The sequence below is a fragment of the Erpetoichthys calabaricus genome, chromosome 10, assembly GCF_900747795.2.
Source record: "Erpetoichthys calabaricus chromosome 10, fErpCal1.3, whole genome shotgun sequence".
In the NCBI taxonomy this organism is placed as follows: Eukaryota; Metazoa; Chordata; class Cladistia; order Polypteriformes; family Polypteridae; genus Erpetoichthys; species Erpetoichthys calabaricus.
Genome location: NC_041403.2, coordinates 36,102,045 through 36,129,994, shown reverse-complemented (window position 1 = coordinate 36,129,994; position 27,950 = coordinate 36,102,045). Strand labels below are relative to the sequence as shown.

Genomic DNA, 27,950 nt, shown 5'->3' with positions numbered 1-27,950 from the left:
CATTTTGTTCCTCTGATAGAGGTCAATAGAGGGGTAGATCCCTATAAAGGATCAAAAATGTAAATTAACCTCATATTTATAATTACTGGTTTTGAAATACTTCAAAATGATACCCCATATGCTTATGTTTGAAATCTGCCACTTTTAACCTTCTCTTAGATAGCTATGATCACCAGTAAGCAATCAAAATATCAAAAATTGTATTACAATACAATACAATCTATTTTTGTATAGCCCAATATCACACAAGAAGTGCCGCAATGCCCTGTCTCTTGACAACCCCCCAGCCTTGACTCTCTAAGAAGACAAGGAAAAACTCCCAAAAAAAACCCTTGTAGGGAAAAAAATGGAAGAAATCTTGGGAAAGGCAGTTCAAAAAGAGACTCCTTTCCAGGTAGGGTGGGCGTGCAGTGGGTGTCAAAAAGAAGGGAGTCAATACAATACAATACACATAACAGAACAAATTCTCAATACAGTATAAAAATAAAAATTTTACAAATACGGAGTAGAATTTAACAGTAGATGAAATCACATAATAATAATAATAATAATTTGGATTTGTTTAGAGTCCTGGAGACCTCAGCCATCAAGCTGCCTCCCCCATTTGGCCATTCCACAGCTGAAACAGCGCTGGGCCAGCCAATCCGATGAAAGGACCCCTCTACCCCACGATTCCTGCAATCTTCCATCAGGGATGACTTTACCTTAGGCAGGCAAAACAACTTGGCAGGTGGGCCGTGGTACCAAGTGCCACATTTGAGTACCGAGAAGAGAAACAGAATAGGTCAGTGTTAGTAACAAATTATAACAATCATGTCACTTATGTTTTAGTGCTAATGACTAACAACTGAGATGCAGTCTGTACAGTTAATCAGCAGCTCTAGACAGGATATGCTAAACTGAAGTAGTGAAACTTCAGCTTGGATATAAAAGCTGACACCGAAGGAGCATCTCTTATAGGAGCAGGCAGACCATTCCACAGTTTAGGGGCCCTGTAACTAAACGCTCGACCTACCACTGTTATTTTATTAATTCTTGGAACCATAAGTAGACCGGCATCTTGAGATCTTAATGTGCGCTCTGGTTTGTAAGTCATGATAAGTTCAGACAAGTAAGCCGGACCTCGACCATTTAATGCTTTATATGTTAAAAGGAGGATTTTGAAATCTGCCCTAAACTTAACCGGGAGCCAGTGTGAGGATTTAAGAAATGGAGTTATGTGTTCATATTTTCTTGTTCTTGTAATAATTCTTGCAGCAGCATTTTGGATTAACTGGAGGCTGTATAAAGAACAGTTTGAACATCCAGTGAACACCGCATTGCAGTAGTCAATCCTACTAGAAATAAATGCATGAATTAATTTCTCAGAATCCTGTTTGTTTAGAAAGCGCCTTAATTTCCCAACATTTTTAAGATGGAACAAACATAATTTGGACAACTTTGTAATATGCACTTTAAATGACATGCTAGAGTCAAAGATAACTCCTAGATTGTGGACTGATTCAGTAAAATTAATGGTGATTCCAACTGAGTTAAATAATGACAAAATATTGTTGTGATCAGCATCATTCCCTCCAACAATTAACATCTCTGTTTTATCTGTGTTTAAAGACAAGTAGATCTCATCCATCCACTCCTTTAATTCACTAACACAACTAATTAAAGACAACATTGGAGAAACTTCATTTGATCTAAATGAAATGTATAACTGGGTGTCATCTGCATACAAGTGAAAATTAACATTATGTTTCCTAATGAGAGATCCCAGTGGAAGCATGTAAAGTGAAAACAGTAAAGGTCCCAGTACTGAGCCCTACGGGACACTATAGCTCACTTCTGTGTATAATGATGGAGTACTGTCAGCACATTTCTGTACATATTGGAATCGATTTGATAAATAAGAGCTAAACCAAGCGAGCACAGTGCCTGTAAGGCCAACATCATTTTCTAGCCTGTGCAGTAAAACAGAATGGTCAATGGTGTCAAATGCTGCACTTAAGTCAAACAACAAAATTACAGTGGAATTTCCTTCATCAGAGGATATCAGAATGTCGTTTACAACCCACGTTAGTGCCGTTTCTGTACTATGACCAGTGCGGAAACCAGACTAGAATTTTTCAAATAAATTGTAATAATAATAATTTATTGCATTTATATAGCGCTTTTCTCACTACTCAATGCACTCAGCAATTGCAGGTTAAGGGCCTTGCTCAAGGGCCCAACAGAGCAGAGTCTCTAATGGCATTTACGGGATTCGAACTGGCAACCTTCCGATTGCCAGCGCAGATCTCTAGCCTCAGAGCCACCACTCATCGATTGTAATGTATAAGGTGTGACTGAAGCTGATTGGCGACTACTTTTTCTAGTATTTTACAGAGAAAGGCTAAATTTGAAATAGGCCTATAATTATTTAGTATGTGTGGGTTTAGGTCTGACTTTTTAAGTAATGATTTAATGACTGACAGTTTTAGGGCATCAGGTACTGCGCCATGCAATAATGAACTGCTGATAATGTTTAGAATAGGCGCTGCAAGAACATCCATTGCACTTTTTACTAGTTTTGTTGGCACTGGATCTAGGGAACAAGTAGTGGGTTTCATTTTAGAAATTAAAGTTAAGACTTCCTGCTCAGTTACAGGATTAAAATTACTAAAGTGCTGAATGCAATGTGAACAGGGTCTGCTAAGCTAGTATGTGGTTTGTACTGTGATGCTGAGATCTGGGATCTTATATTTTTAATTTTTTCATTAAAGAAGTTTATAAAGTCTGTACTGCTAATATCTGTTGGGATTTTGCACTGTAGATCTGAATGCCCATTTGTTAATTTAGCAACTGTTCTAAATAGTACCTGAGGATTTTTATTATTGCTATCTATTCTTGTAGAATAGTATTCTGAGAGAGCTTTAAAGAGAGCTTTTTAATATTTATTAACACTCTGTCCATGCGATTTGAAAGACATGTAGCTTTGTTGTTCTCCATCTGCGCTCCAGTTTTTGACACTCTAATTTAAGAGCTCGAGTGTTTTCATTAAACCAGGGAGAGTTTTTATGTGCTTTGATCACTTTTGTGTTAAGGGGAGCCACTGCATTGTATTCTGCAGCACAAAATAGCATAAACTAATAACTAAATAATAACACTCCTTGTGCCAGTTTATCTTTGCCCATTTTTTATGCTTTATGAAAATGAATAATTTTGACCCCTTGTATCTCATTAGGGTGTGAACCCCTAGGGTTGTCTGATGTGCCATGCACAACTTCAGGTCCATCTGATCATTTTGCTGAAGACACCTATTGGTTATCATAACGGTGTAATTTTCTGCAGAAAATTTGGTTGAAAAGTGGGTTAAAAATGAGGAAGTTTTGGGTCTAGAAGGACAAAAACAGGGGAGAAACCCAATAAGCTTGACATCTTGTATAGGTAGACAGCAAGACCCATTGAGCAGTATATCATATATGGGGGTTTTCTCATACAGGTGAGTCAGGAGACACTGGACTGAAAGAAACCGAAGAGATTTGAAAGTATTCATAAGTAATTCTTATAAACGCAATTAAACTTTTTTTGTGTTTTGTTTTGTTTACACATTACACATTATTCAAATGAAAAGAAAAATTCAAAAGTAAAAGTGTGAGAAAGCAAAATTTTAAAATATCTTTATTATATTTGCACTACATTTGTTAACATTCTTTTTAGATTTATAACAATTGAAATGCACTCCTAATTTCTCATAACATTTCATGAACTATTGTAAAATGTTCAAAAATAAAATCATAAGTTATTTTTCCTAATTTTCCACATGACAAAGTTAATGAGTCCATCTCATATGGCATACAACTCGAGGTGGTCCATCTTGAGCCAGTAGAAGACAGCCACTCAAAAGACCAAACAATGCCTTCAAATGTTTTGGAAGTTTGTGGAGAAGCTAACCACTATGTAGAATGGTCTATGCGTTTTGGGACCAACTGTTCCTTCTTCAGTGCCAATAATTCAACAAATCATTAATCAACCATACACAAACAGGAAAAATTACAAAATAAACAATGATATTAATAGTGTAAAATAATACTTACAACAAAGTTTTTTATTTTTCTTAATTATTCATACATTTTTGTAATGAATAGAATAGACTATGGATCACTGGAAATCATATACCAATGGACTGTATAAACATCTATAAATAATTCAAACAATTCAGCACCAATAGTACATTATAGCCAAAAAAGTGAAACAGAGAAAAGGAATTACCTCAAGCAGTATACTCAAGATACAAAATTAGGCAAAGACCAAATGCTCTGACCGACGATGTAAGTATGCACTGACCTTCAGTTACTTTTTGACTTAGTTATAAGTAGCAGGTTAATTCATTGGTCTCATTCATGAGTGAATGGGCCCAGTGATGGCCTGGCACCTTCTACAAGTCTGCTTCATACTTTACCCTGATACAGCTGGCACAGGCTCCAGCCACTATGACTCTGAAGTGGGTTGAACAGGTTTGATAATATGTAAATGATGTTATCAATGGGCCTGTTACACCAGTGTTAATCTGGATGCATTACATTAGTAAGGATGTTGTAGTCTACAATCGGTTGACCAGTCATTTCATAACATTCTGTAATTCAAACAGAGGACTTATATGTGCCCTAATACTGCCTCTAAAACAGCCAACAAGTATGGACCAAGTACATCCCATAGCTCTTTATAAAATCCAGCTTGGAGGCCATTGTTTTGCAACATCTTTCCACTATTAAGTCCTGCTAAACATCAGAAAGTTAATCTAATATCACATCTTCATCCAGTCTGTCTCAATCTGCTTTAGAGGGCTAAGCAAATTCCTGAAGAAGAAGCTGCCATTAATAATTAAAGACTGCTATCCTTACAGAAAGAGAAGTTTATACAACTTGTTAGTATCAGTTGGTTAGTTCCACCTGATACCCTGTACTAATGGAGTTTTATCTCATCTCTTATCCTGTACAAGAACACCACAAACAGGAGTGGAGACAAGACACAGCCTTGATAGAGCCTGACACCTACAATGAACAAATTCAGCTTAATGGTAGTGGCCACTGTCCCGTTTACTCTTGTTTCACTTGGAGGTGTAAACACTTTGCCATATGCACTTCTACCCAGTTGTGAAATATTTTTGTCTAGTTTTATACAGTAATGTAACACTATATTCTTAAAGTCACTTATTGTAGTCAAGGACCAGCACAGGACTGGAAACAACCCTACAGTCTATCACAGGGAAAAGTAACTCACCCACAGTGAGCCAATTTGGAATTTCCAGTTAACTTAGCACATTTAGGAGGAAATTTTACATACTGTAGACACAGGGGAAAATGCCAACTCCACAAGGCCAGTGACTGGATGCAAGATTCCAACCAAATGCTGGATCCATAAGACAGACAGACAGACAGACAGACAGACAGACAGACAGACAGACAGACAGACAGACAGACAGACAGACAGACAGATAGATAGATAGATAGATAGATAGATAGATAGATAGATAGATAGATAGATAGATAGATAGATAGATAGATAGATAGATAGATACTTTATTATCCCCCAAGGACAAATTAAAATTATATAGATGCCCCCCCCCCACCAAATAAATAAAAATAAAAACAAACAACACATAATATTATCAACATTTAGAAAGGTTCTCTGCAAGCTAGTGTAGATTAACTTTGTCCTCCAAAGGGCTGTGAATTCTGTTTGTGCAACTGACAGCATGAAGGTGAATTCATAGAAAGTGGCAAGATGACAAAGTGATGTGTTAACAGTACAGGGAAGACAAGGTGTTTGCTGACCCCACAAAGAAATCAGTATACACTCCCTACAAGCAGATGTGCCTTTTATGCCTATATCATGTATGACCAATGTAAGCATTCTACTGCCCTTATGATGACCAAACTGAAGGGGATATGAAAAGGAATGGTGTGTAAAGTCGGTACTCTTATAACTATCATATTTTCCCTTAGTGCTGTAGTTGCTGATCTAGAAGACAGACCACTTCTCTCCGCCCTCCGTAGGAATTACTCAAAGAAGAATCTTTGGTGTGTGGCATAGTGAGTGTCAGCACTGTGCTCCAACATTTTCTTTTCAATTAAGTTAAAAAAGTCCAACTAAATAGAGGGGCCAAGCTGGATCCCTACATTTTTTGTCATTGTGAGCTTCTTTTTCAAACAAGACTTGGGTTAGCATTGGTACTTGGACCAAATGTAGATGAAATAGCCACGGTCCAAATAAACTTTATATGACTTTCTATGAGATGATACCAGCAATAGCCACTGGATACCTCAGGTTGGTATTTTCAAATCAAAATCAAATCAAATCAAATTGCCTTTTATTGTCAATTCACTATATGTACAGAACATACAGAAGAATCAAAATACTGTTTCTCTCTCATCTTCGTAGTACAATAAAATATAAAAAGTATATAAGTATAACATATAAGATTAATAAAAAATACTGTGGTGGGTTGGTGCCCTGCCCGGGATTGGTTCCTGCCTTGTGCCCTGTGTTGGCTGGGATTGGCTCCAGCAGACCCCCTTGACCCTGTTTTTCGGATTCAGCTGGTTGGAAAATGGATGGATGATGGATAAATAAAAAATATTTAAAAGTCTATTCTTGCCAGTAGCTATGGGGAATAGGGATATAAGCTGGGACAGTGTCTTGGTGGACAACAGAAAGTTGTAACATTTTTTAGTGTAGTCTGTTAGTGGGAAATGGCTGGAAGACATGCTACCTGAAAGAAATTTGAAAACCATGACAAGACAAATGCATCACTAAGTGCATTATAAAGCTAACATGAAAATATTTAAAACTAACACGATAAAAGTGGAAAAAACATGTTTTGTAAATCCATCTCTGGTTAATTAAACATTAAATCTCCAGTATTAATATTTTTGGATCTCTTTTTATACACTAAGCTGAAGGTAACCTATGGGGATGCACCTTTAGATAGATAGATAGATAGATAGATAGATAGATAGATAGATAGATAGATAGATAGATAGATAGATAGATAGATAGATAGATAGATAGATAGATAGATAGATAGATAGATAGATAGATACTTTATTAATCCCAGGGGGAAATTCACACCAAGTCAGTGTGGATTATTTAAAGGGACAGATCCAAAACAATAAAAATGCAATGTCATATCACTACCGATTCACTGTGAAGCACTGCAAAGCACTTGAATGTGTTTGCACTGCAGATGTAAGGACACTGAAAATTAATGGTTAATTTTCCAGGCAAAACACTTCGGGGATGTGTTTACCGTCACACTCAATATAAAAAGACTGAGAAAGCTTACAAATATTTGTCTAAAATTTCCTGCAGTGGTGAATGTCATAAGGCCTGCTATGACATAAAGTTTGACAGATAAAACTCATACTTTTAAAGGTTGTAGTTTTGTTGTACTAGGAGCATAAACCTGGACAAATCTAATAACATGCCTTAAATGGTCACTTTCTAAAGAGAACTTGGCAAAGCTTAATTCAACTAAATTTTTCAATTGAATTCTTTCAAGTGGACAGATTCTAAGTACCATACAAATTAAAAATATTCGAAAAATGTAAGTAAAACCTCAAGCAATACAGATACCTGCATACCTATATAGATATTATGTGTTTAAAGTTCATGTAGTCTTTCAGTCTCTTACTTCTCTGATTGACCTTATGATAGATAGATAGATAGATAGATAGATAGATAGATAGATAGATAGATAGATAGATAGATAGATAGATAGATAGATAGATAGATAGATAGATAGATAGATAGATAGATAGATAGATAGATAGATACTTTATTAATCCCCAAGGGGAAATTCACATAATTATTATGTTAATGTATCTGGCTTACCTTGAGTGATTACTTTTTGTAAATTGATACATAACTAAAATGAAGATCAGTGTTCATTCAAAAAAGTAAATGTGCTAGAAACATCCATTAAATTTAGGAGATTGTTAATATATGGAATATCATTGAGTGGAAGCAGTGGATATTCTTGCATGTGATCAGACAGTTACTTCTGTTGCTCACATATTACTAAACATTTTTTAAAAAGTGTCATGTAATACACATTTTTGTTCTCACTATTATTTGAACATTTTTCAAATAAAAACAAAGTCACAGTGTCATATAAAACACATGTAGAAAACACCAGTAGAAAAAGCAAACTAATGGCAGGTGAAAAATGGTTACAAACAATAAGAACTGGCACAAATTCAATTTGTACACCTTTTAATTTTATACACTTTTTTCAAAAGATCATAAACATGAAGCTCCTGTGAAATTCTGTTGCTAAAATTCATAAGATTCTTGAATTTCAGGACTGTAATAAGATGTGCCAAATTTGATCACCGTGAGTGATCTGTCTGTGTGTTGGGTGCAGTGGCATTGTTGCTGTGAGGCAGTGAGGTTCAAGTCCTGGGTGCTGTGGGGTTTGCATGTTCTCCCCATATCCATATGGGTTTACTCCAGGTAATCTTACAGTGGAAAAGAGGATTCAGGATTGAAAATTCAGATGTATGGATAAACCAGATAGGACTGCCTGTCATTACTTGCAAGGAATGACAGACACAGTTAAATATTTTCAGCATACATAAATGGACACTTGCTCTTCACAGCTCTTGGACTTCAATTCAATTCCCTAGTCAGAACATCATCAACTGTATGTGAGATATACACGAATGTTCACATGAGTTACTTTTGGAAACTATTTTTTTTCATACCCTAAAGACATTCTGTCATGTTAACTGACATCTCTAAATTTGTGAGGATGCCTGTGAAGACATGTACTGTGACAGACCTTGGTGTCCCATTTAGTTTTTTTGTGGCCTTTCTCTGTCTTCATTACTAGAAAAACTGAATGCAGGAAATACAACAAACCACAGGAATTTTTTTGTACTTACAATGGTAGTCATCAAGTTCATTCATGAACTACTGCAACTACACCCTTAACTAATGGAAAGCTGATAACTGTAAAATAAAAACTGGACTAATTATCTTTCCCGTTTCCAAATCTGAGGTTATAGTCCTCTTCCAGAAGAGAGATGATTTCTCCCTGCAGGTTAAGGCAAAAAGGTAAAGCACCTTACCCAAGTGAAACAACAGAAAAACTTTGGATTGTCACTCTTGAGCAAGAGAATTAGGATTTTAGCCAGAAGTATGAACAGTTTTGCTAATCTGTAGTGGAAACATGGCAATGAGGAAGCTTTCAATTTACCACTCAATACATTCTGTTATCCTCAACTATGGTCACAACCTTAGAGTAGGTGCTGAAATTATGAGACTGTGGCTTGAAAAAGCGGAAATGTTCTGTCCATCAATGGGCAAAAGTACAACAATGCAGGTTGCAGTAGTATTGTCTGATGTACAGAACAAAATGAAATTCTTGGTTCGATGTCTGACTAGCATCTAATATGTAGGCATTCTCCAGCACCAGAGAATCGAAAACATACATCAGCTTGCCTAATATACAAATTTTTCCTGTTCCCATTGAATACCTGTATACCTCAGAGTAGAACTATGGCTTCTTTGAATTAAGAGGAGCCATTTGAGGTGGGCTAGGCATTTTTGTGAGGATGATTCTGACCATCTTCCAAAGGGACAGTACTGGACTCGGCCTACTAGCAGAAGACCTAGAGGAAGCTCCAGGACAGGCAGGGATAGCATGTGAGCACCTTAAGATTATTACAGGGAATAGGGGAATAATGTCTATCCAGCAAGTAAGAATTTCACTACACTCAGCAAACTGTTACCTTAAACTTTAAAAATGTGGATGAAAAGTGACAGGAAATGAAACATTTGGGGTACTAGACCAACAATTCTATCCTCTGTTAAGGTTTGTTGAAATTACCTGTTTTCTGATATTTTACAATTAAAGGAAAGTATTCAGTCAGCTATATTTGAGACTCTTCAGAGTGAATGGGAATGGGAATATATTTTTCACAACTTCTTAGGAGTAGCAGTCATAACAGTGGTCTGCACTTTAGTTCACATTAAAAAAAATGTGTACTTTATAGATTTAGGTGTGCTGAATCAATTTCTGAAATTTGCACAACAAACCATTTCCACAAGTTACACTGCACAACAAAGTTTTTGCTTCTTGAACACTGTTGGGTGTTTCTTATAGATTTTTGGGTTGCTGATCATGAATATCACATCAAAATTTACCCATCACGTACCGTTTCAGTTTTGTCATGATTTTTTCTTATATTTGTATCCCAACATTTTCGCTCCCGTAAGTGACTTATCAACAATGGTTTGTGCAGCCTGGGCATGTCCAGGCAGGCCAGGTTGGAAGCTGTTCTGTGGAAGTTGACATCCTGGGCAGGTCTGAACGAGCTTGACGCTGTCTCAGCATGCTATAAAGGTGGCTTGCATACACCGATCCTGCTCATTTGGTTAATATAGATAGTCAGTGTGTATGTATAGTATCAGTATAGTAAAATATAGTATCTGTAGCAATATAACAGTAAGTAAGCTTGATGCTAGACGTTTTGGTGTCGGGCGATATGTCTCGTCAATGTCGTAACAACCGCGATACATTCTGCTATATCTGTGGCGAATATACACTTGCGCCTCAGAGACGTTGGATGACTGCTCTTGTGAAGAAAGCTTATCATCTGTATTTCAGCTGCAAAACTGGTGATCAGGACAAGGAATGGGCGCCTCAAATTTGCTGTGCGACATGTGCTGTCAGTCTGAGAGCCTGGCTCAGAGGCACTCGAAAGACAATGCCGTTTGGTGTTCCAATGATATGGCGAGAACAGAAAGACCATGTGACGGACTGTTACTTCTGTTTGACTAATGTGTCTGGTTTCTCTGCCAAAAACAAGAAGTCAATTGAATATCCTAATCTGCCTTCAGCAATGAGACCCTTGCCACATGACGACAGTCTTCCAATTCTGAAACCATTAGAGGATTGGACCTTAGCTGAACCAGATGAAGAAACTGCAATGCAGGGTACTGACAGTGACATTGACCCGGATCTTGAACCATGCTCATCAGGCGATCCACATCTGATAACACAGTCAGAATTGAATGATTTGGTCAGAGATTTGGGTCTGCCAAAAGCAAAAGCCGAGCAGCTGGAATGGTGTTTGCTGTCACCAGGTATGAAAATTTCTGTGTTTTGAGGCCGACATCATGATATAACCCAATTTTTTGCACAAGTTGACAGTCTCTAGTTCTGTTGTGACACTGAAGGATTGTTCTCTGCCTTGGGTTGTGATTTCAACCCGGAAGAGTGGCGTCTCTTCATTGATTCGTCAATGTTAAGCCTGAAAGCTATTCTGCTACACAATGGCAACGTTTATCCTTCAGTACCTGTTGGCTATGCAGCACACATGAAAGAAACGTATGAGAATATGGAACTGTTGCTGAAGCACGTCCAGTATAGCAGGTACAACTGGAATATCTGTGGAGATCTTAAAGTCGTTGCTCTGTTACTAGGACTGTAGCTCGGCTATACAAAGTACTGTTGTTTCATCTGTGAATGGGACAGCCGTGCCAAAGAGTCGCACTATTCTCGACAGAATTGGCCACTCCGTAAAAAGTTAGTTCTAGGACAGAAAAATGTGGCACATGAATCGCTTGTCGACCCGGCAAAGATATTTTTGCCTCCTCTTCACATAAAACTGGGACTCATGAAGAATTCCATGAAAGCACTGAACAAGGAAGGCAAAGATTTTCGTTATTTAAGACAGATGTTCCCAAGAATAAGTGACGCCAAGATCAAAGAGGGCATTTTTGTTGGCCCCCAGATCAGACATGTTATGAGTGACAAGCGGTTTGAAGATCTGTTAGTTGGGCCAAATAAATTGCCCGGAAAGCCTTCAAAGATGTTGTTGACAATTTTCTGGGAAATTACAGAGCCCCAAACTACATTCAGCTGGTAGACAAACTTCTCAAAGCATATAAGACAATGAAGTGCAACATGTCACTTAAGATTCATTTCCACCACTCACACTTGGACTTCTTCCTTGCAAATCTCGGTGCTGTCAGTGATGAAAATGGTGAAAGGTTTCACCAGGACATTGCTACGATGGAGAAATGATACCAGAGCAACTGGAATCCGTCAATGCTTGCTGACTACTGTTGGACACTGCAACGTGATGCACCAGACATTGAATACAAAAGAAAATCAGGAGCAAAACACTTTTAATTCTGTTGAATTTAATAGCTTATGCGAAACATAAACGTGACTAAATATGTTATTGTCAGTAAACATATAAATGTCTATTTCTCAGAGTTCCTACATGATGCAGTAAAACCAAAACTATATTTGTACATACCCAGTAGGTACCTGTCACAATCAGCACAATCAGGAAGCAAGACTTTTTAAAAAAATTGTTGTTCAGTGTTATCGGTTTAAGAAAAAAATACAATTTTGAAAATAACAAAATGTTAATCTTTAAAAAATATGTTATGCTTAACTTATGGCATAAATATTTCTCATATTCAGATTCAGAATATTATTTGAAGTATATTTTGAGGTGTCAAATGGCAATATTCAATATTCTTAACAGTAGTTGAGTTGTCTTTCCTACTCCTTCAAAGTTGGCAGAAATTTATATTTAGAAGGTTAGAAGGATGCCTTTTTATTGTACAGAACAGAGAAAGTTGTTGAGAAAATGTTTTTTGCAGAAATATACAAGTACAGTTTGATCCATCCATTTTAATAAAGTCTTCCTTTATTGGAAATAAACTGTGTTGCCACAGTTGTCTTGGGAATGCAAAAGTAGAAAATTAGAATGAACCTGCTGAGGAGCTACTCTGTTCTGTTCCTGCTTAGCACCAGGTTAAATATTTTTATTTAGTCGTGTTTACACATGGAAACATGAAATTTGCTTTCTCAGTTTCAGCCAATATCAGAAATGAAATAAAGCTAACAGAGACATAGAAAATCAAGTATATTTACATGATTTGAAAACATATTATTTGCTGCCTACATCTTTCAGTTTGATAGTGTATTTTGCTAAAATGGTTACATTATACATATGGAAACTTCTACAGTTCTGGATTTTTTAATCTTTTTACTATTAGCACCAATATTCCTAATTAAAATGAAATATGGCTACTGGGAAGAAAAAAATTTCTAGAGTGATTTGCTTGGGTTTTATATAGACAATCCTCCCTGATTTACTGAAGCTGAGTTCTGTGTGTAATGGCTGTTTGTAATCAGTGGAGATGATTTCTAGCTTTTTTCAGTAGTACCCTCTGACACACACTCTACAAATATTCTGTCAGCCCCAATAACTTTAGCTGCATGTTGGCCTCCTATAGCTTTTTTAAGTTCCGGTTTGTCAGACTACTAAATCAGGCAATAAAGCTTAAAGTGATGAGAGACTGGATAAAAAATTTTAAAAGGTCCGAGTCAATGGTGGAGAAATAAGTGTGGATTGCATTTAGAGCATTGTTTTTGTATATGAATGAATGAGTTGTCTTTAAAAATAAATTTTCTATATTCTCATGTGGATTTTCCTCTCCTAGAATATGGGAGCGGTCTCTGATAAACATGAGGAGAAGTTCCAGCAGGACATCACTGAGATGGTGAGTTTTTTATGTTGGAAAGTTGAGTGAGTCTGTCTGCTAGTCACTCCACTATGAAACACCTTTAGGGGATTGTAAGAGGGGAAAAAAACTAAGTGACATTATTTACAAGTAATAGTTATATTTAAAATAATTGCAATATATACGTCATTTTTCATTTGTTTAAGTCTAAATAATTAATTAATTAAATGTATTACTTTTTTCTCTGAAATTTTTATTTTAAAATTTCATCTCTCAAAAATTGAACTTAACAGAGTAATTCTGTTGCCACACTTGGAATCGTCAGCATCCACAACTCTAATTTGACCACCTACAATCTTTGACTTGAGCGATGTTTTTTTTTTTTTGATTACCTAGTGTAATCAAGTGGCCTATTAATAACTGATTACTTATTACCCCTCAATAATTACCAGCAAGTCTGCCCAGCTGTCTTGTGAAAAATGTAGTAACATGGAAATTAAACAATACAAAGCACAACTATTGTCCGAAAAATCGGAGACTTTCAAATGCAAAAACAGGTAAAGCACAAAGGGATAATTAATAAAGAAGTACCAGACATGAATTAGATCTCGATTGCCAGGCAGAAACTAGCTGACACTGCTGATTTTATGGATTTACATGTTCTCCTTTGTGTTGTCGGTTAATAATAATTCTTTGCATTTATATAGCGCTTTTCTTACTACTCAAAGCGCTCAGCAATTTCAGGTGAAGGGCCCTGCTCAGGGGCCGAACAGTGCAGAGTCCCTTTTGGCATTTACGGGATTCGAACCGGTAACCTTCCGATTGTCAGTGCAGATCCCTAGCCTCAGAGACACCACTCCGCCCAGGATGACGCATAATCTTCTTCTTTTGAAAACAATTAAAACTGTATGGATGTTCTTTAAGAAAATTCATTTTACCAGTCTATTTTCGGGACTAAATACAAACTGAGCACACACACAGTAGGTTAAGTTCTGTAGATCATTGCTCAATTTGTTTAAAAAAAGCACAAATCCACAAAATGTCTACTTTTTTTTTAGCAGGTTCTCTGTCTCGTAATGTACTCATTAAATAATCTAACGTTTCCAAACTATTGCAACTTCCAAATCTAGGAGCAAAATTCCCACTGACACACCAAATAGATCGAAGTCTCGCACAGACTGATGGGAGGAAGGACACAGGCGTGCGTCGTTTACGCAAGCTGCCACTTGTTGACATTCGTCGGCTGACGTCACGGGACTTTTTGTTTTTTCCATCCCACTAACCGCCCCCCTTTTCGCTCAGGCAGGCAGTGCAAAGCAAGATGGCATCTGGGACAGAAGCCAATTTAAAGAAATTAGTCTGGAAAAGTAAGTTACTTGTGTTTAGTAATGCTTCGGAAAAGAAACATAATGCATTTGGTTAAAGTTGTTGAAGGCTGTACTTTGTAACTGCCCCTTCTCCTTGAGTTAGTACAAGCAACAGGCGGGCGGAGGTTTGGTTCCGATACAGTAACCTCTGGCGTTTGCCACCTAGCTGAAGAGTTGTAGTCGTCTGGAAGTTTAATTAACTATTTATTTAGAGGCTTATTTCTGTGTTTATTGATTGCTGGAACCGGTGCCGTTCTACAGTTTTTCTTTCGTCATGGAAGAAAGCATACTCCCCCAGCACTTTAAAGCGTCTTGTCCGCGTGTTTGTATACTGATGAGGAGGTTTCGACGCAGAATTTGCAAAAAATAAAAATACCCATTTTTTTTTCAATTTTTTTGGAATATGGGGATGTTGTATAAACTGTTTACACTAAGTGTATATTTATTGAAATATAATTTATTACCAAAACTAATCAGCACGTTTCCTGTGCAGCAGAAGTAGATTTAGCATCTGGAGATTACCATCTGCGAAAAGGGTTCCGATTTTGTGATCAACGTCTGAGTTTTGAAAGGATTGGTTTGCCACTTCTACTTCATTGCAGTTCAGTTAACCGACTTTTTGTTGTATTGTGGCTTTCGGCGTGACGGTGCCCTTTATACGTTTTGTAAACGTGCCATCTTGTTAACCACGGAAAACGCAGCATTTTGCAGTTTAATTCGCTGTCTGCACGATCATAAAACAATAAAATATGTAAATTGAACACGTTTGTGAGGAGGAGGTGGCAGGACCGCGAGTATTTAAAATTAGACCGATAGTAAAGCCTGTATGCAGTACAACAGAGAAGAATAAAACGCCTTATTTTAATTTCCAAAGTATACAGTATGTGATTCGTATAAATCTTCTGATGTTTTATGATAATTGTAAAGTTGTCTTTGAAGCGGTTGTATAAATTGAGTTATTGAATAGAAACGGCAGCTTTCAAACAATACATTTACAACTTTTTTTTATCCGTGATTACTTCAATGATGTCTTGGTAGCAAAAAAACCAAAGTACATTTTCACATAGATTAGACATTTATTGTCACGTACACTCGGAGGGCACAGTGAAATTGTTATGCCAAAGTTACAGGCGTCATGGAAGTGTACAGGCAATAAGATGATGTTTAAATAAATTAGGCCATGACCTAATGTATTTTAACCATAACAAAACTGAAGGTAGTACAGATGCAACATACAGTGGAATTAGACAAACTGACAAGTGGGTACAGTACAGTACAGTACAGGGCAGGTAAGAACTGGTTACCAAAGTTTAGTGACCATATGGCCTGGGGAAAAGAAGCTGTCCCTGAAGTAGGGTGGAGCATATGGGGAGTCTCTAGTAACATTTACTAGAAGGTAGAAGTAAAAACTGGATATACTGAATGGCTGACATCAGAGATGATGGAATTAGCCCTCCTCAGACATTGGAGTAGATGGTATAAAGCTGTTGAAGGTCAGCCCCTTTGATTGATAGAAGCTGTGCATTTATTTAGCAATTGTGTGTACAGTTTACAACTCGGGCAAAGTATGATCGAGTAGCACATTTCACAATGAAAAGACAGAGAGAGAGAGGCAGGCAGAGAGTGCAATCAAGTTAGCATAGACAGTCTATGCAGCAAGTTTGTAGATGTATGACTTAAGCAGATTAGCAACGTATACAGCAATATCCACCAGGCCAAGGTTGAAATGAAATGGCAAAATAATTTGCTAATAAAAAAAAAAAAAAAAAAAAAAAAGTGGTGCAAGCCAGAGCAATAGCAATAACTCTTCGGGTTTCTCAAGCCTACCAGTCTCTTACATACATTTTTAATTTAATCCATCTATCCATCCATCCATCCATTGTCTCCCGCTTATCCGAGGTCGGGTCGCGGGGGCAGCATCTTGAGCAGAGATGCCCAGACTTCCCTCTCCCCGGCCACTTCTTCTAGCTCTTCCGGGAGAATCCCAAGGCGTTCCCAGGCCAGTCGAGAGACATAGTCCCTCCAGCGTGTCCTGGGTCTTCCCCGGGGCCTCCTCCCGGTTGGACGTGCCCGGAACACCTCGCCAGGGAGGCGTCCAGGAGGCATCCTGATCAGATGCCCGAGCCACCTCATCTGACTCCTCTCGATGCGGAGGAGCAGCGGCTCTACTCTGAGCCCCTCCCGGATGACTGAGCTTCTCACCCTATCTTTAAGGGAAAGCCCAGACACCCTGCGGAGGAAACTCATTTCAGCCGCTTGTATTCGCGATCTCGTTCTTTCGGTCACTACCCATAGCTCATGACCATAGGTGAGGGTAGGAACATAGATCGACTGGTAAATTGAGAGCTTCGCCTTGCGGCTCAGCTCCTTTTTCACCACGACAGACCGATGCAATGCCCGCATTACTGCGGATGCCGCACCGATCCGCCTGTCGATCTCACGCTCCATTCTTCCCTCACTCGTGAACAAGACCCCGAGATACTTGAACTCCTCCACTTGGGGCAGGATCTCGCTACCAACCCTGAGAGGGCACTCCACCCTTTTCCGGCTGAGGACCATGGTCTCGGATTTGAATTTTTAATTTAAAGAACAATGATATGGCCGTCTTGGTGAAGCCAATATTAATTTATTCTTTTTTTTTTTTTTTTTTGCTAATACTACACTTCAAAAAATTGGCTTTTACTGTATATAAAAAAATTCATACTGAGGGATATTACAGGGTGCATTACAAGGCAAGCAACATATCTCAATGAATTACATTTAACTTAATGAGTTTTTTTTTTTTTTTTTTAAACAGAGTTTGTCTCAGCAGGTTTAGAAAATATAGATATGTGGAAAGACAGGTGTATCTCCTAACATTACCAAAAATCAGTAGTATTTACTAGTGAATCAAATGAATTGTATTGCATATAATCCTGTAATAAATTACTAGGGGGTTTGGTTATCTGGATATACCATTTAAAGAGATTATTTTCATTTCATTCATTTTTTATTTCTTGACATTTGCCTGTAATAAAGCTGTAGTGAATGAGTTATCCCCCCCCACCCCTGGGGCTGCTAGTGCCGTGCTGCATGAACTGCATGTCGCGCTGCGCGCCAATCATTAAAAAACCTGTACAGCAGCTGTCCTTTAAGCCAGCTACCGCTTGTGCCATGCTGCGCGATCTTCATGGCACGCTGCAAGTCGATCATTTAAAAGCCTGTACAGCAGCTACTGCTGCTTGTGACGTGCTGTGTGATCTGCATGTTGTGCGACGATCATTTAAAAGCCTATACAGCAGTTGTCCTTTTATCTCACTTCTTTGTCTTGCGTAACGTTAAAGTGTCTCAGAGAATTTGTTTGTAAGTAGGGCTTGTCGTGCAAGTAGTCTTGCTGGACTTCAAAGTGTCTTCTGAAAAGATCACGTCTAGTCTCCCTCCCAAGATTTTTTTTTTATAATGGAGAGATATTTCATTGCTGATTGGAATTTTTTTTTTTAATATGTAAAGTATTAATCTGAGAAAATATAACAGGTATGAATGATTCTTTAATCATAGTTTTTAAGTTTATAATTTTATTGTTTATGCATTTTAGGAGCTAAAGTATCATCAGTGATTAATGTGTTGTAAAGCCTTAGCCACTTGACTTTAAACAGATTCCTGTTTCAGCATTTACTCTGACTTCTCATGTTTTGACCCCACACCAATCATTTAACCTGCTTGTAATGATGTTGGAAAAAACAATAAATAGTTGTGCTATCTTTTTAGACTTGTCAAGTGATTTGGGATAGCCTTCTTTATCAAACTGCACTCAGAATATGAAAAGGTAAAGCCTGATTTGGTTAGGCAACTGATTTGGTTTGCAGCATACTTGCTTGTTTAAAGATATACAGTACAGTGATCCCTCCTCCATCGCGGGGGTTGCGTTCCAGAACCCCCCGCGAAAGGTGAAAATCCGTGAAGTAAAAATCATATGTTTATAAGTTTATTTTTATATTGTCACGCTGGGGTCACAGATTTGCACAGAAACACAGGAGGTTATAGAGAGACAGGAACTTTATTCAAACACTGCAAGCAAACATTTGTTTCTTTTTCAAAAGTTTAAACATGCTCCATGACAAGACAGAGATGACAGTTCCGTCTCACAATTAAAAGAATGCAGACATCCTCTTCAAAGTAGTGCATGTCAGGAACAGAGAATGTCAGAGAGAGGGAAAAAAGCAAACAATCAAAAATCAATTGGTGCTGTTTGAGCTTTTAAGTATGCAAAACACCGTGCGGGAAGCATATCGCTTGACAAAGCAGCCGCTAGAAAGGGAGCAATGTGAAGGAAGTCTTTCAGCATTTTTTAGACAGCGTCCATATCCTCTAGTGGTGCGAACAGCCCCCCTGCTCACACCCCCTCAGTCAGGAGCTGAGAATGTCAGAGTGAGAGAGAGAGAGAAAAGCAAACAATCAAAAATCAATAGGTGCTGTTTGGGCTTTTAAGTATGCGAAGCACCGTGTAGGCAACAAAGTAACAAGTAAGCCCAGCAAGGAAGGGAGCAATGTGAAGGTAGTCTCAGTGGCATAGCTAGGGGTGGGCAGAGGGGGCGGTCCGCCCTGGGCGGCACATTTTTGGGGGCGGCATTATTTGCCAAAAAGCTCAGAACACTTCACGTGTAAGCAGCAGGGTTCGGAAAAATATCACTTGTGAATGAAAAAAGTCAAATTCTCTGATTTTCATCCACAAATGCTTCAAAAATCATTTTCAGACGGTCCTTCTGTGACGGCATCAGACACGGCAGTTGATATTTATGAGGCAATAACAAAAATAAACAAACATTACACCGAAAATAATTTCTAGGAAGATAAACAACTAATTCACAATGTATAATTTTGTTTCGTTAACAATCCGAATGCGTTCTTGCTCATCCCCACCTATCACTTGTACACTACACCGGTTCTGGTTTTCGCAGCGTAATTATATTAAACTAATAATCAGAACACGGCTTATCAGTGCATCTGTACTATATTCTTGTCTAGTTGCTGCTTATAAGTAGATGTGAAAAAAATATTGCTGTTTCTCTATATATAAATAAATCTATCCAAAATGTATCTTAATTTTTCTCTATACGTCATTTTAATTTTCTATTTAAATAGGTTAACATATTCAGATACGTTGGAGGGCGGCAAATTGAAGCCCCGCCCCGAGTGGCGTGAATTCGAGCTACGCCACTGGGTAGTCTTTCAGCGTTTTTTGAGGAGCGTCCGTATTCTCTAGGGGTGTGAACAGCCCCCCCTGCTCACAATATATTTGAGGAGTTTTATTTAATACGTGCTCTGATTGGGTAGCTTCTCAGCCATCTGCCAATAGGGTCCTTTGTATGAAATCAACTGGGCAAACCAACTGAGGAAGCATGTACCAGAAATTAAAAGACCCATTGTCCACTGAAACCCACAAACCAGCAAAAAATCCACGATATATATTTAAATATGCTTACATATAAAATTTGCGATAGAGTGAAGCCGCGAAAGTCGATGCTCGATATAGCGAGGGATTACTGTACTGTAAAAAAAGAAAGTATCTCTTCTAGCCTATATGGGTTCTATATTCTCCACTTTGTTTTTCTTAGAGGATATTTATTAATTGGGGCACTTTTCTGATGTCATTTCTTTGGCACATACAGTAGACTTTTATCTGTTATATTGTAGAAAGTGGAAATAAGCATCATTAAGGTGGACATGAATGTTAAAATGTGTGTTTCTTCCAGAACAGTTTAATTTATGTTTCATTGAACACCTAGTGTAATTGAGTTATTTTTCCTTATGATTTAATTTGAGATAAGACAAGCTTGTTGGCCTGCTTCCTGCCCTCGAGTCAATCAGTATAGCGTTGAGCACATCTGAGAACAATCTTTCCTTTTTTCTCCAAGTAATTGTCTTGTCCATATAATGTAAGATGTTCCAGAAAACATGTGCATTTTACTTTTGTTAAACATACCACAGTGCTTAGAGAAGCGTTTGTGTAGTGTGAGATGTTAGACATGGTCGTGCCAGTACGTCGTTTATCTTGTGCCAGTATTGTTGTTGGGCTTGTTTGTGTGTGTGTTTTTTTTTTTTGTTTTTTTTAAACATTGTGATTTTGTTTTTAGCATGTCTGCAAGTTGCTCAGATTTGCCAATTTTTTTTTGTAAACTGCATTTTTAAAGCAAAGTTGACAAATAGCCTCTTTATAGATTTCAGATTATCCTAAATCATTAGGTTTCCAACCAGAAGAAGTCTAAACTGCAGAAGCTACATTTAACTTTGAAATAATATTAATGTTAAGTCTTTATTATTCTTACTGAAGGTCAGTAGTGGGATAGAATTTGTTTTCTTTTTCTTTCTCCAAGGCACAGTGACTAAGGGCAAAAATTGTCAAATCATCCCTCAAATGAATGTTCTCTAATGAAACTGGTGATTTGGTAAATTCAGGTATCCTTTGTGATGCCTGTGGATGGTTTAGTGTTGTAGTGTTTGTAACGCATAGTTTCAAAATAAGAGAGAATATATGGAAAACAACATTTTAGCTATTCCTTGTGACACCCCATTGGAAAGAGGGCACCAGACTACATACTGTGGATCTTGAAGTTCATAAATGAGAGGTGTTGGATAGAGAGGCACAGACACAAAAAGTAAAAGGCATGTAAATTTGGTAAACTGGGTAAATGTCTACTGGCACAAGCCTTGGGTCAAAATTTCAACTCGTTTTAAGCCTCCCTATCTATTTTTGCAGTGACGTGTGTGTTCATGTATCTGGTTACGAGTCTGTAGACATAAGTATAAAACAAGTAACTTGGTCTGAATAAAACAGCACATTTACTAGTATTTTAAATGCATTTTAAGAGATTAACAGTCATAGCAAATATTATGTTATTGTTTCCCAATTATTGCCCATTTGTGGAAGAACAATATCCATTTTCCAGTAAGGTATGATTTTTTTTTTTCCATTTTGTGTCAAGTAACACATCAGATTTTTAGAAAGTATTTTGTTTTTGTATAGATAAAGTCAATGACTGCTTTGCTGATTTCTCAGACTGTAGGGCTGTAGCAGATGTTGCCTGAGTTAGGAATACAATTCTTAAAATTTCTCTTTACTTGGAGAGTGGTTAGCAGCTAGTTATAGCATCTAAATTCCCATTCATTTGACCAACAACCAATAATTATAATTTCAGGTTACTAAGGCTGATTCACCTAATTAGTATATATGCATAATTTACTGTGGAGACTCCTGCATGAAGCACACCTTTTTGTTCCCTCAACGGTGCAGGACTTCAGAACTTTCTCACCTTGTGAATGTATGATAATGGTAGTGTAATATGGTTTACCTCTGAACAGTTTTCTAATAAAGCCCTATTTTCTAAAACATTTAATTTGTAAAGTAATAACTATTTAAACATGAGAAAACTACCCATCAAGGAAAATATCAAAACTATTCCCTTTTGAGTGCAATCTAAGCAGCTTATTGAGTTCTGAACAAGATGTTATGGATGCCAGTCTTTGAACAGTTTTACAAGAGCTTAGAGACATCTGACAGGATTACAGATATTGGATAGGAGCTGATAGTGCTCAATACTAACTTTTAAAAGTAGCTGCTTAGTGATACAACCTGTGGGATAAAAGAATGTTTAAAACTTTTAACTCTAGAACTAAATTCTTCCAATTCCTGCTGCTTTACAGCATTTCAGTCTGAACTTTTATCTCTAACAGGTTTCAGTCTGAAAATCCCACCCAACAAGTGATGTTTATAATATTGCCTTTATGCAATACTTTGCACCAGTAAAAGAAAATAAACCGCTTAAACAAGCTAAACTAACAGAGTTGGCTTCAGAAAGCCCTCCCCAGAGCAAAACGAAAAAGTTGTGCTAATTTTGATAGTGCTGCTGGAAGCTGTAACAGTTGAAAAGAGGGTGCTATCATGAAAAACCCCTACAGGAGGCATTGTCCCAGAGCACTTTGAGCCACCATTCACCACTGTGTGCTAGGAAGCACCTCTGGGGATCTTTTCTTCCTGCTACTATCGGGCAATTCATTGCCTTCTCCTGATGCCCCAAACTAAATGCTGATAGGTTTATTTTGCAATTTCTGCAGCATTCACACTATTTTATTTATTGATTGTATTATTTGCCCTATGAGTCTGTATCCTTTAGTTTTTTATGTTTCTCATGCTATAAGCATTCCCTTTGGTATTAATAAAGTTCATCTAATCGTAATCTAATCCAGTTTAAAGCACAGAGCCCCACATCACAAGAGCATAAGCAAAAATATACGGATTCCTTATAGGTTGCAACAAATTATCAGTAATTTTTAACACAATGCAATGTTATATATTTTAATATACACATATGTACCCATTCTGTGTATGGCAAACATCTTGCAAACCAAAATGTGCAACAATCCTCCACATATTTTAATATAAAGTAAATCTAACCATAGTATGGTACTGAGTGAAGTCCTCCAGACTTTTCTCCAGCATCTCAAAGAATTGCAAACAGTGGACTTGGAGGCATTTACGCCTAAGGTGATTATATGTGTCATCTCTGCCATCAAAAATATTCAGGCAATTTTTCCTTATTTGTTGCTTTACTGCTGGTGTGTCAAACTCAGTTTTATTGAGTATCAAACATTACACCTTACATACCCCAGTGCATGCTGGGATTTATCAACAAACTACTATCATCCCTTTTATTTTACAAACAAGGCGCACAGCAATATGCAGTGAAACTACAGAGTTTCAGGCAGATTTCCCCTTTTGCAGGAGAGAAAAAAATGGATGCAGAGTTTTAAGTTATAAGTCAGTCAAAATTATGTCCATCCAACCATCCATTTTCCAACCCGCTGAATCCGAACACAGGGTCACGGGGGTCTGCTGGAGCCAATCCCAGCCAACACAGGGCACAAGGCAGGAACCAATCCCGGGCAGGGTGCCCACCCACCGCAGGACCAAAATTATATTACTTTATTTTTTCTTTTACTAATTGAGGATGTTTCATGTGCTGTTTGGGAGAACTTGTGTTATAAAAGAGTACCATTTAGGGGGGACTGTTAAGATACTCAAATGGTGTACCAATGATACAGAAGCCACTGAGCAATGTGGTACGTATGGAAACATAAAAAGAAGAAAACCATTACACTAGAAACCGTATAGAGTTTCCTTTTGAGATTTTTTAAGGTTATGAAGACAGACTCTGTACAAGTGTAAAATAACCCTATAAACAAAAACCTTATTGATTCTATGAAATGTGATAATTACAGGTAATATACTACGACCCAGATTCTTTGCATTAATTGGGTTTTGAATTAGTGATTAGTTTGTATTATTCATAATCGGTTTTACATAATATCTACAGCCATCCTGCTCAGTCTGGCAGTATAATCTTGCAAATGAAGACAAGATTTTTCAAAGTTAGTCCTGAGAAACAAAATAAGAATTCCTTATAATAATCTGAATTACTGCAGGGTGGCACTGTTCTGTGTTGTGGCCAAATACCTTCAGAGTCTTGGGCTTGACTTGCTGCTTGGACACTTCCTATGTGGAGTTGGCACATTCTCCACATGTCTTCGTGGGTATTTTTCAGGGTGCTGTGTTATTCATTGATTATTGAGCACTTTGACTAGTGAGAAAAGCACTATATAAATGTAAAGAATTATTATTATTCCTCCAACTTCCAAAGGCCTTTCTGCATTTATTGATTATTTCCATATATTTCAAGTATTGTCCTCTGCCAGTAAACCAGCAAGTAAAATTTCAGGTGTTACTGTAAAATTTTGGATGGATGGTCCTGGATATACACATCATTTCTTGAGTATGAATCATTTGTTTTTTTTTTTTTTTGCTCACCTGAGTCACAATTTGCCAGTTAGTTTGAAAAACACAGTCATGTGAAATAGGAAGTACAAACACTGCTCATCACTTGTCTAATACAGTCCCCACAGTGAAGCATGGTGGTGGCAGCATCATGCTGTGGGGGTGTTTTTCAGCTGCAGGGACAGGACGACTGGTTGCAATCGAGGGAAAGATGAATGCGGCCAAGTACAGGGATATCCTGGACAAAAACCTTCTCCCGAGTGCTAAGGACCTGAGACTGGGCCGAAGGTTTACCTTCCAACAAGACAATGACCCTAAGCACACAGCTAAAATAACGAAGGAGTGGCTTCACAACAACTCTGTGACTGTTCTTGAATGGCCCAGCCAGAGCCCTGACTTAAACCCAATTGAGCATCTCTGGAGAGACCTAAAAATGGCTGTCCACCAACGTTTACCATCCAACCTGACAGAACTGGAGAGGATCTGCAAGGAGGAATGGCAGAGGATCCCCAAATCCAGGTGTGAAAAACTTGTTGCATCTTTCCCAAGAAGACTCATGGCTGTATTAGCTCAAAAGGGTGCTTCTACTAAATACTGAGCAAAGGGTCTGAATACTTAGGACCATGTGATATTTCAGTTTTTCTTTTTTAATAAATCTGCAACAATTTCAAAAATTCTGTTTTTTGTCTGTCAATATGGGGTGCTGTGTGTACATTAATGAGGGAAAAAATTAATTTAAATGATTTTAGCAAATGGCTGCAATATGACAAAGAGTGAAAAATTGAAGGGGGTCTGAATACTTTCCGTACCCACTGTATGTACCACTAGGTTTAATTTTAGGTCGTGTTTAATGAATATTAAGCTGTGGAAATACGTATTTTTATAATTCAGTTTTTAGAGTTGACAAAATTTAAATTTAAATATAACATTTTATTTTATAGTTAACTATGGAATAGTTTAGTAGAAACAATGTGACCTTCAAATAATTACAAAAAATACAGTGAGCCTTTTTGCAATAGTTTTATAGCAGTGTTTCTCAGCTGCTTGATTATGTGTTGCCATCTGTGGGTTGCATGTGGCTACCACAGCCAACTTTCTAGTGAAACAAGATTTTACCTGTTTCTAACTGCTTCTTTCACTAATTCCTCAGTCCCATTCTTCTAATCTTGCTCATTTCAATCCCCCAACTATGATTTGAATAATGCCCGACTGTGGACCACTGTTAAATTTTAAAAGGGTAGAACTGGGTCCAGGGGCAATAAAGGCTGAGAAACGCTGGTTTAAAGTAATACATCTGCCGTAATATTCAATATGTCTAATGCACATACAATTGTACAAGACAGTGCATAGTAACATGTAGTAAATTTGCTTTCAGTAATTTTGTTTAAATAATTAATATTTGGTATTTAAAAAAATTAAAAGATGTAAACAATGTCAAGGAGATCTGTCAGGTTTTAAGTGCATTAGCATGTTTCTAAAATGCTTTTGTGTACCTGGTCTGTAGTTTAGAGGACATGTGGTCCTTCATTGACAACATTAGGAAGGATTTTCATAGTAACTGAGGTTATTTTTGTTGAAGCTAGTTAGAATAGCCATCTAATTTACTTATTTGAATAATAAGTGGAAAGCATAATCGCATAAGAGATGGAATTGATAACATTAATATCTACTAGTTCCGTTGTTCTACCACCAATAGTTAACTGTAGAAAAAAAAATGAATGCACTGTACCCTTGAGATTTAGAGAGAAAAAAATAACAAGACAGTTTGTTACAGTTTTGTGACTCCCTCAGTTTGTACAACTCCCTGCCCCAGGAGGAAATGGCTTCTGTGGAATAACCAGATCTGTCAGATTTGCTTATTCATTTCTTTGATATTACTGAAAAGATGTTTTGCATGTAATTTATTTTAGCAGTGTTTATATTTCAAATGAGCCTCCCAAATAGCTATTAACTCTTTTAGGGCAATTTTTTTTGTTTCTCCCAGGGCTGAATATTTTTCTAAAAACTGACTTTTTTTAAAAAGAATACAGAGCAATGGTTTAACATATCAAATCAACAAACAATATTTATTTTTCACAAATATTACTGTCTTGCATGTTGTGTGAGCCTGTATACTATATGATTTCAAATACTATGATTTCACATACATAACACATACATGTTACACAGCAAAATACTGCAAAGTATGATATCGCTCAAAGCAGCCAATTGCATGCATTGCCACATTGCACTGGTTACAATATGTGTTGCACTGGTGCCTCCTTTTCAATTGTCTGTTGCTGCACTTTCTCACATATATGTGTGTACTGTAGAGAGACAAGTCACCCGTTTGACATTGTGTCATGCCACTGCCACCAAGTTTTCTTCCCGCATGAAAACCGGATTGTCACCTCTTTTCATCTTCAGCCTGTCTGGCTTCAACTGTGAAGGCATGTGTCTCCTGTTCACCCTTACTGTGCCACAAGCTCCAATTCCCCTGCTCTGTAGCTCCATGAACAATTCGGGTACACAACATGACCCAAATGTTCATAGCCCTGAAGTAGCTCCAGCACAACCTGACTTGTCAAGGGACAGTTCTCTCTTTGAAAGGAATACTTTCCTGTATATGTAATTACTTTCAGGCAGAAACCAGTGTTTGCTGCTTTTTCTTCTTCTTCGTCTTTTGGCTGCTCCCGTTAGGGGTTGCCACAGCGGATCATCTTCTTCCATATCTTTCTGTCCTTTTGCATCTTGCTCTGTTACAGCCATCACCTGCATGTCCTCTCTCACCACATCCATAAACCTTCTCTTAGGCCTTCCTCTTTTCCTTTTCCCTGGCAGCTCTATCCTTCGCATCCTTCTCCCAATATACCTAGCACCTCTCCTCTGTACATGTCCAAAACAACGCAATATCGCCTCTCTGACTTTGTCTCCCAACCATCCAACTTGAGCTGACCCTCTAATGTACTCATTTCTAATCCTATCCATCCTCGTCACACCCAATGCAAATCTTAGCATCTTTAACACTGCTGCCTCCAGCTGTCTCCTGCTTTCTGGTCAGTGCCACCGTCTCCAACCCATATAACATAGTTGGTCTCACTACTGTCCTGTAGACCTTCCCTTTCCCTCTTGCTGATACCCATCTGTCACAAATTACTCCTGACACTCTTCTCCACCCATTCCACCCTGCCTGCACTCTTTTTCACCTCTCTTCCACAGTCCCCATTACTCTGTACTGTTGATCCCAAGTATTTAAACTCCTCCACCTTCGC

The 27,950-nt window shown here is 37.8% G+C and overlaps 1 protein-coding gene across 1 annotated transcript in view; it reads left to right on the top strand.

Moving 5' to 3' along the window:
• Positions 1-14,755: 14,755 nt before the first annotated feature.
• Positions 14,756-27,950, top strand: part of stxbp3 (syntaxin binding protein 3) — a 57,492-nt gene continuing 44,297 nt past the window's right edge. The window contains exon 1 of the mRNA XM_028811085.2: positions 14,756-14,891. Coding sequence (XP_028666918.1) covers positions 14,846-14,891 — 46 coding nt within the window. The 5' untranslated portion in view covers positions 14,756-14,845. The remainder of the gene's footprint in view (positions 14,892-27,950) is intronic.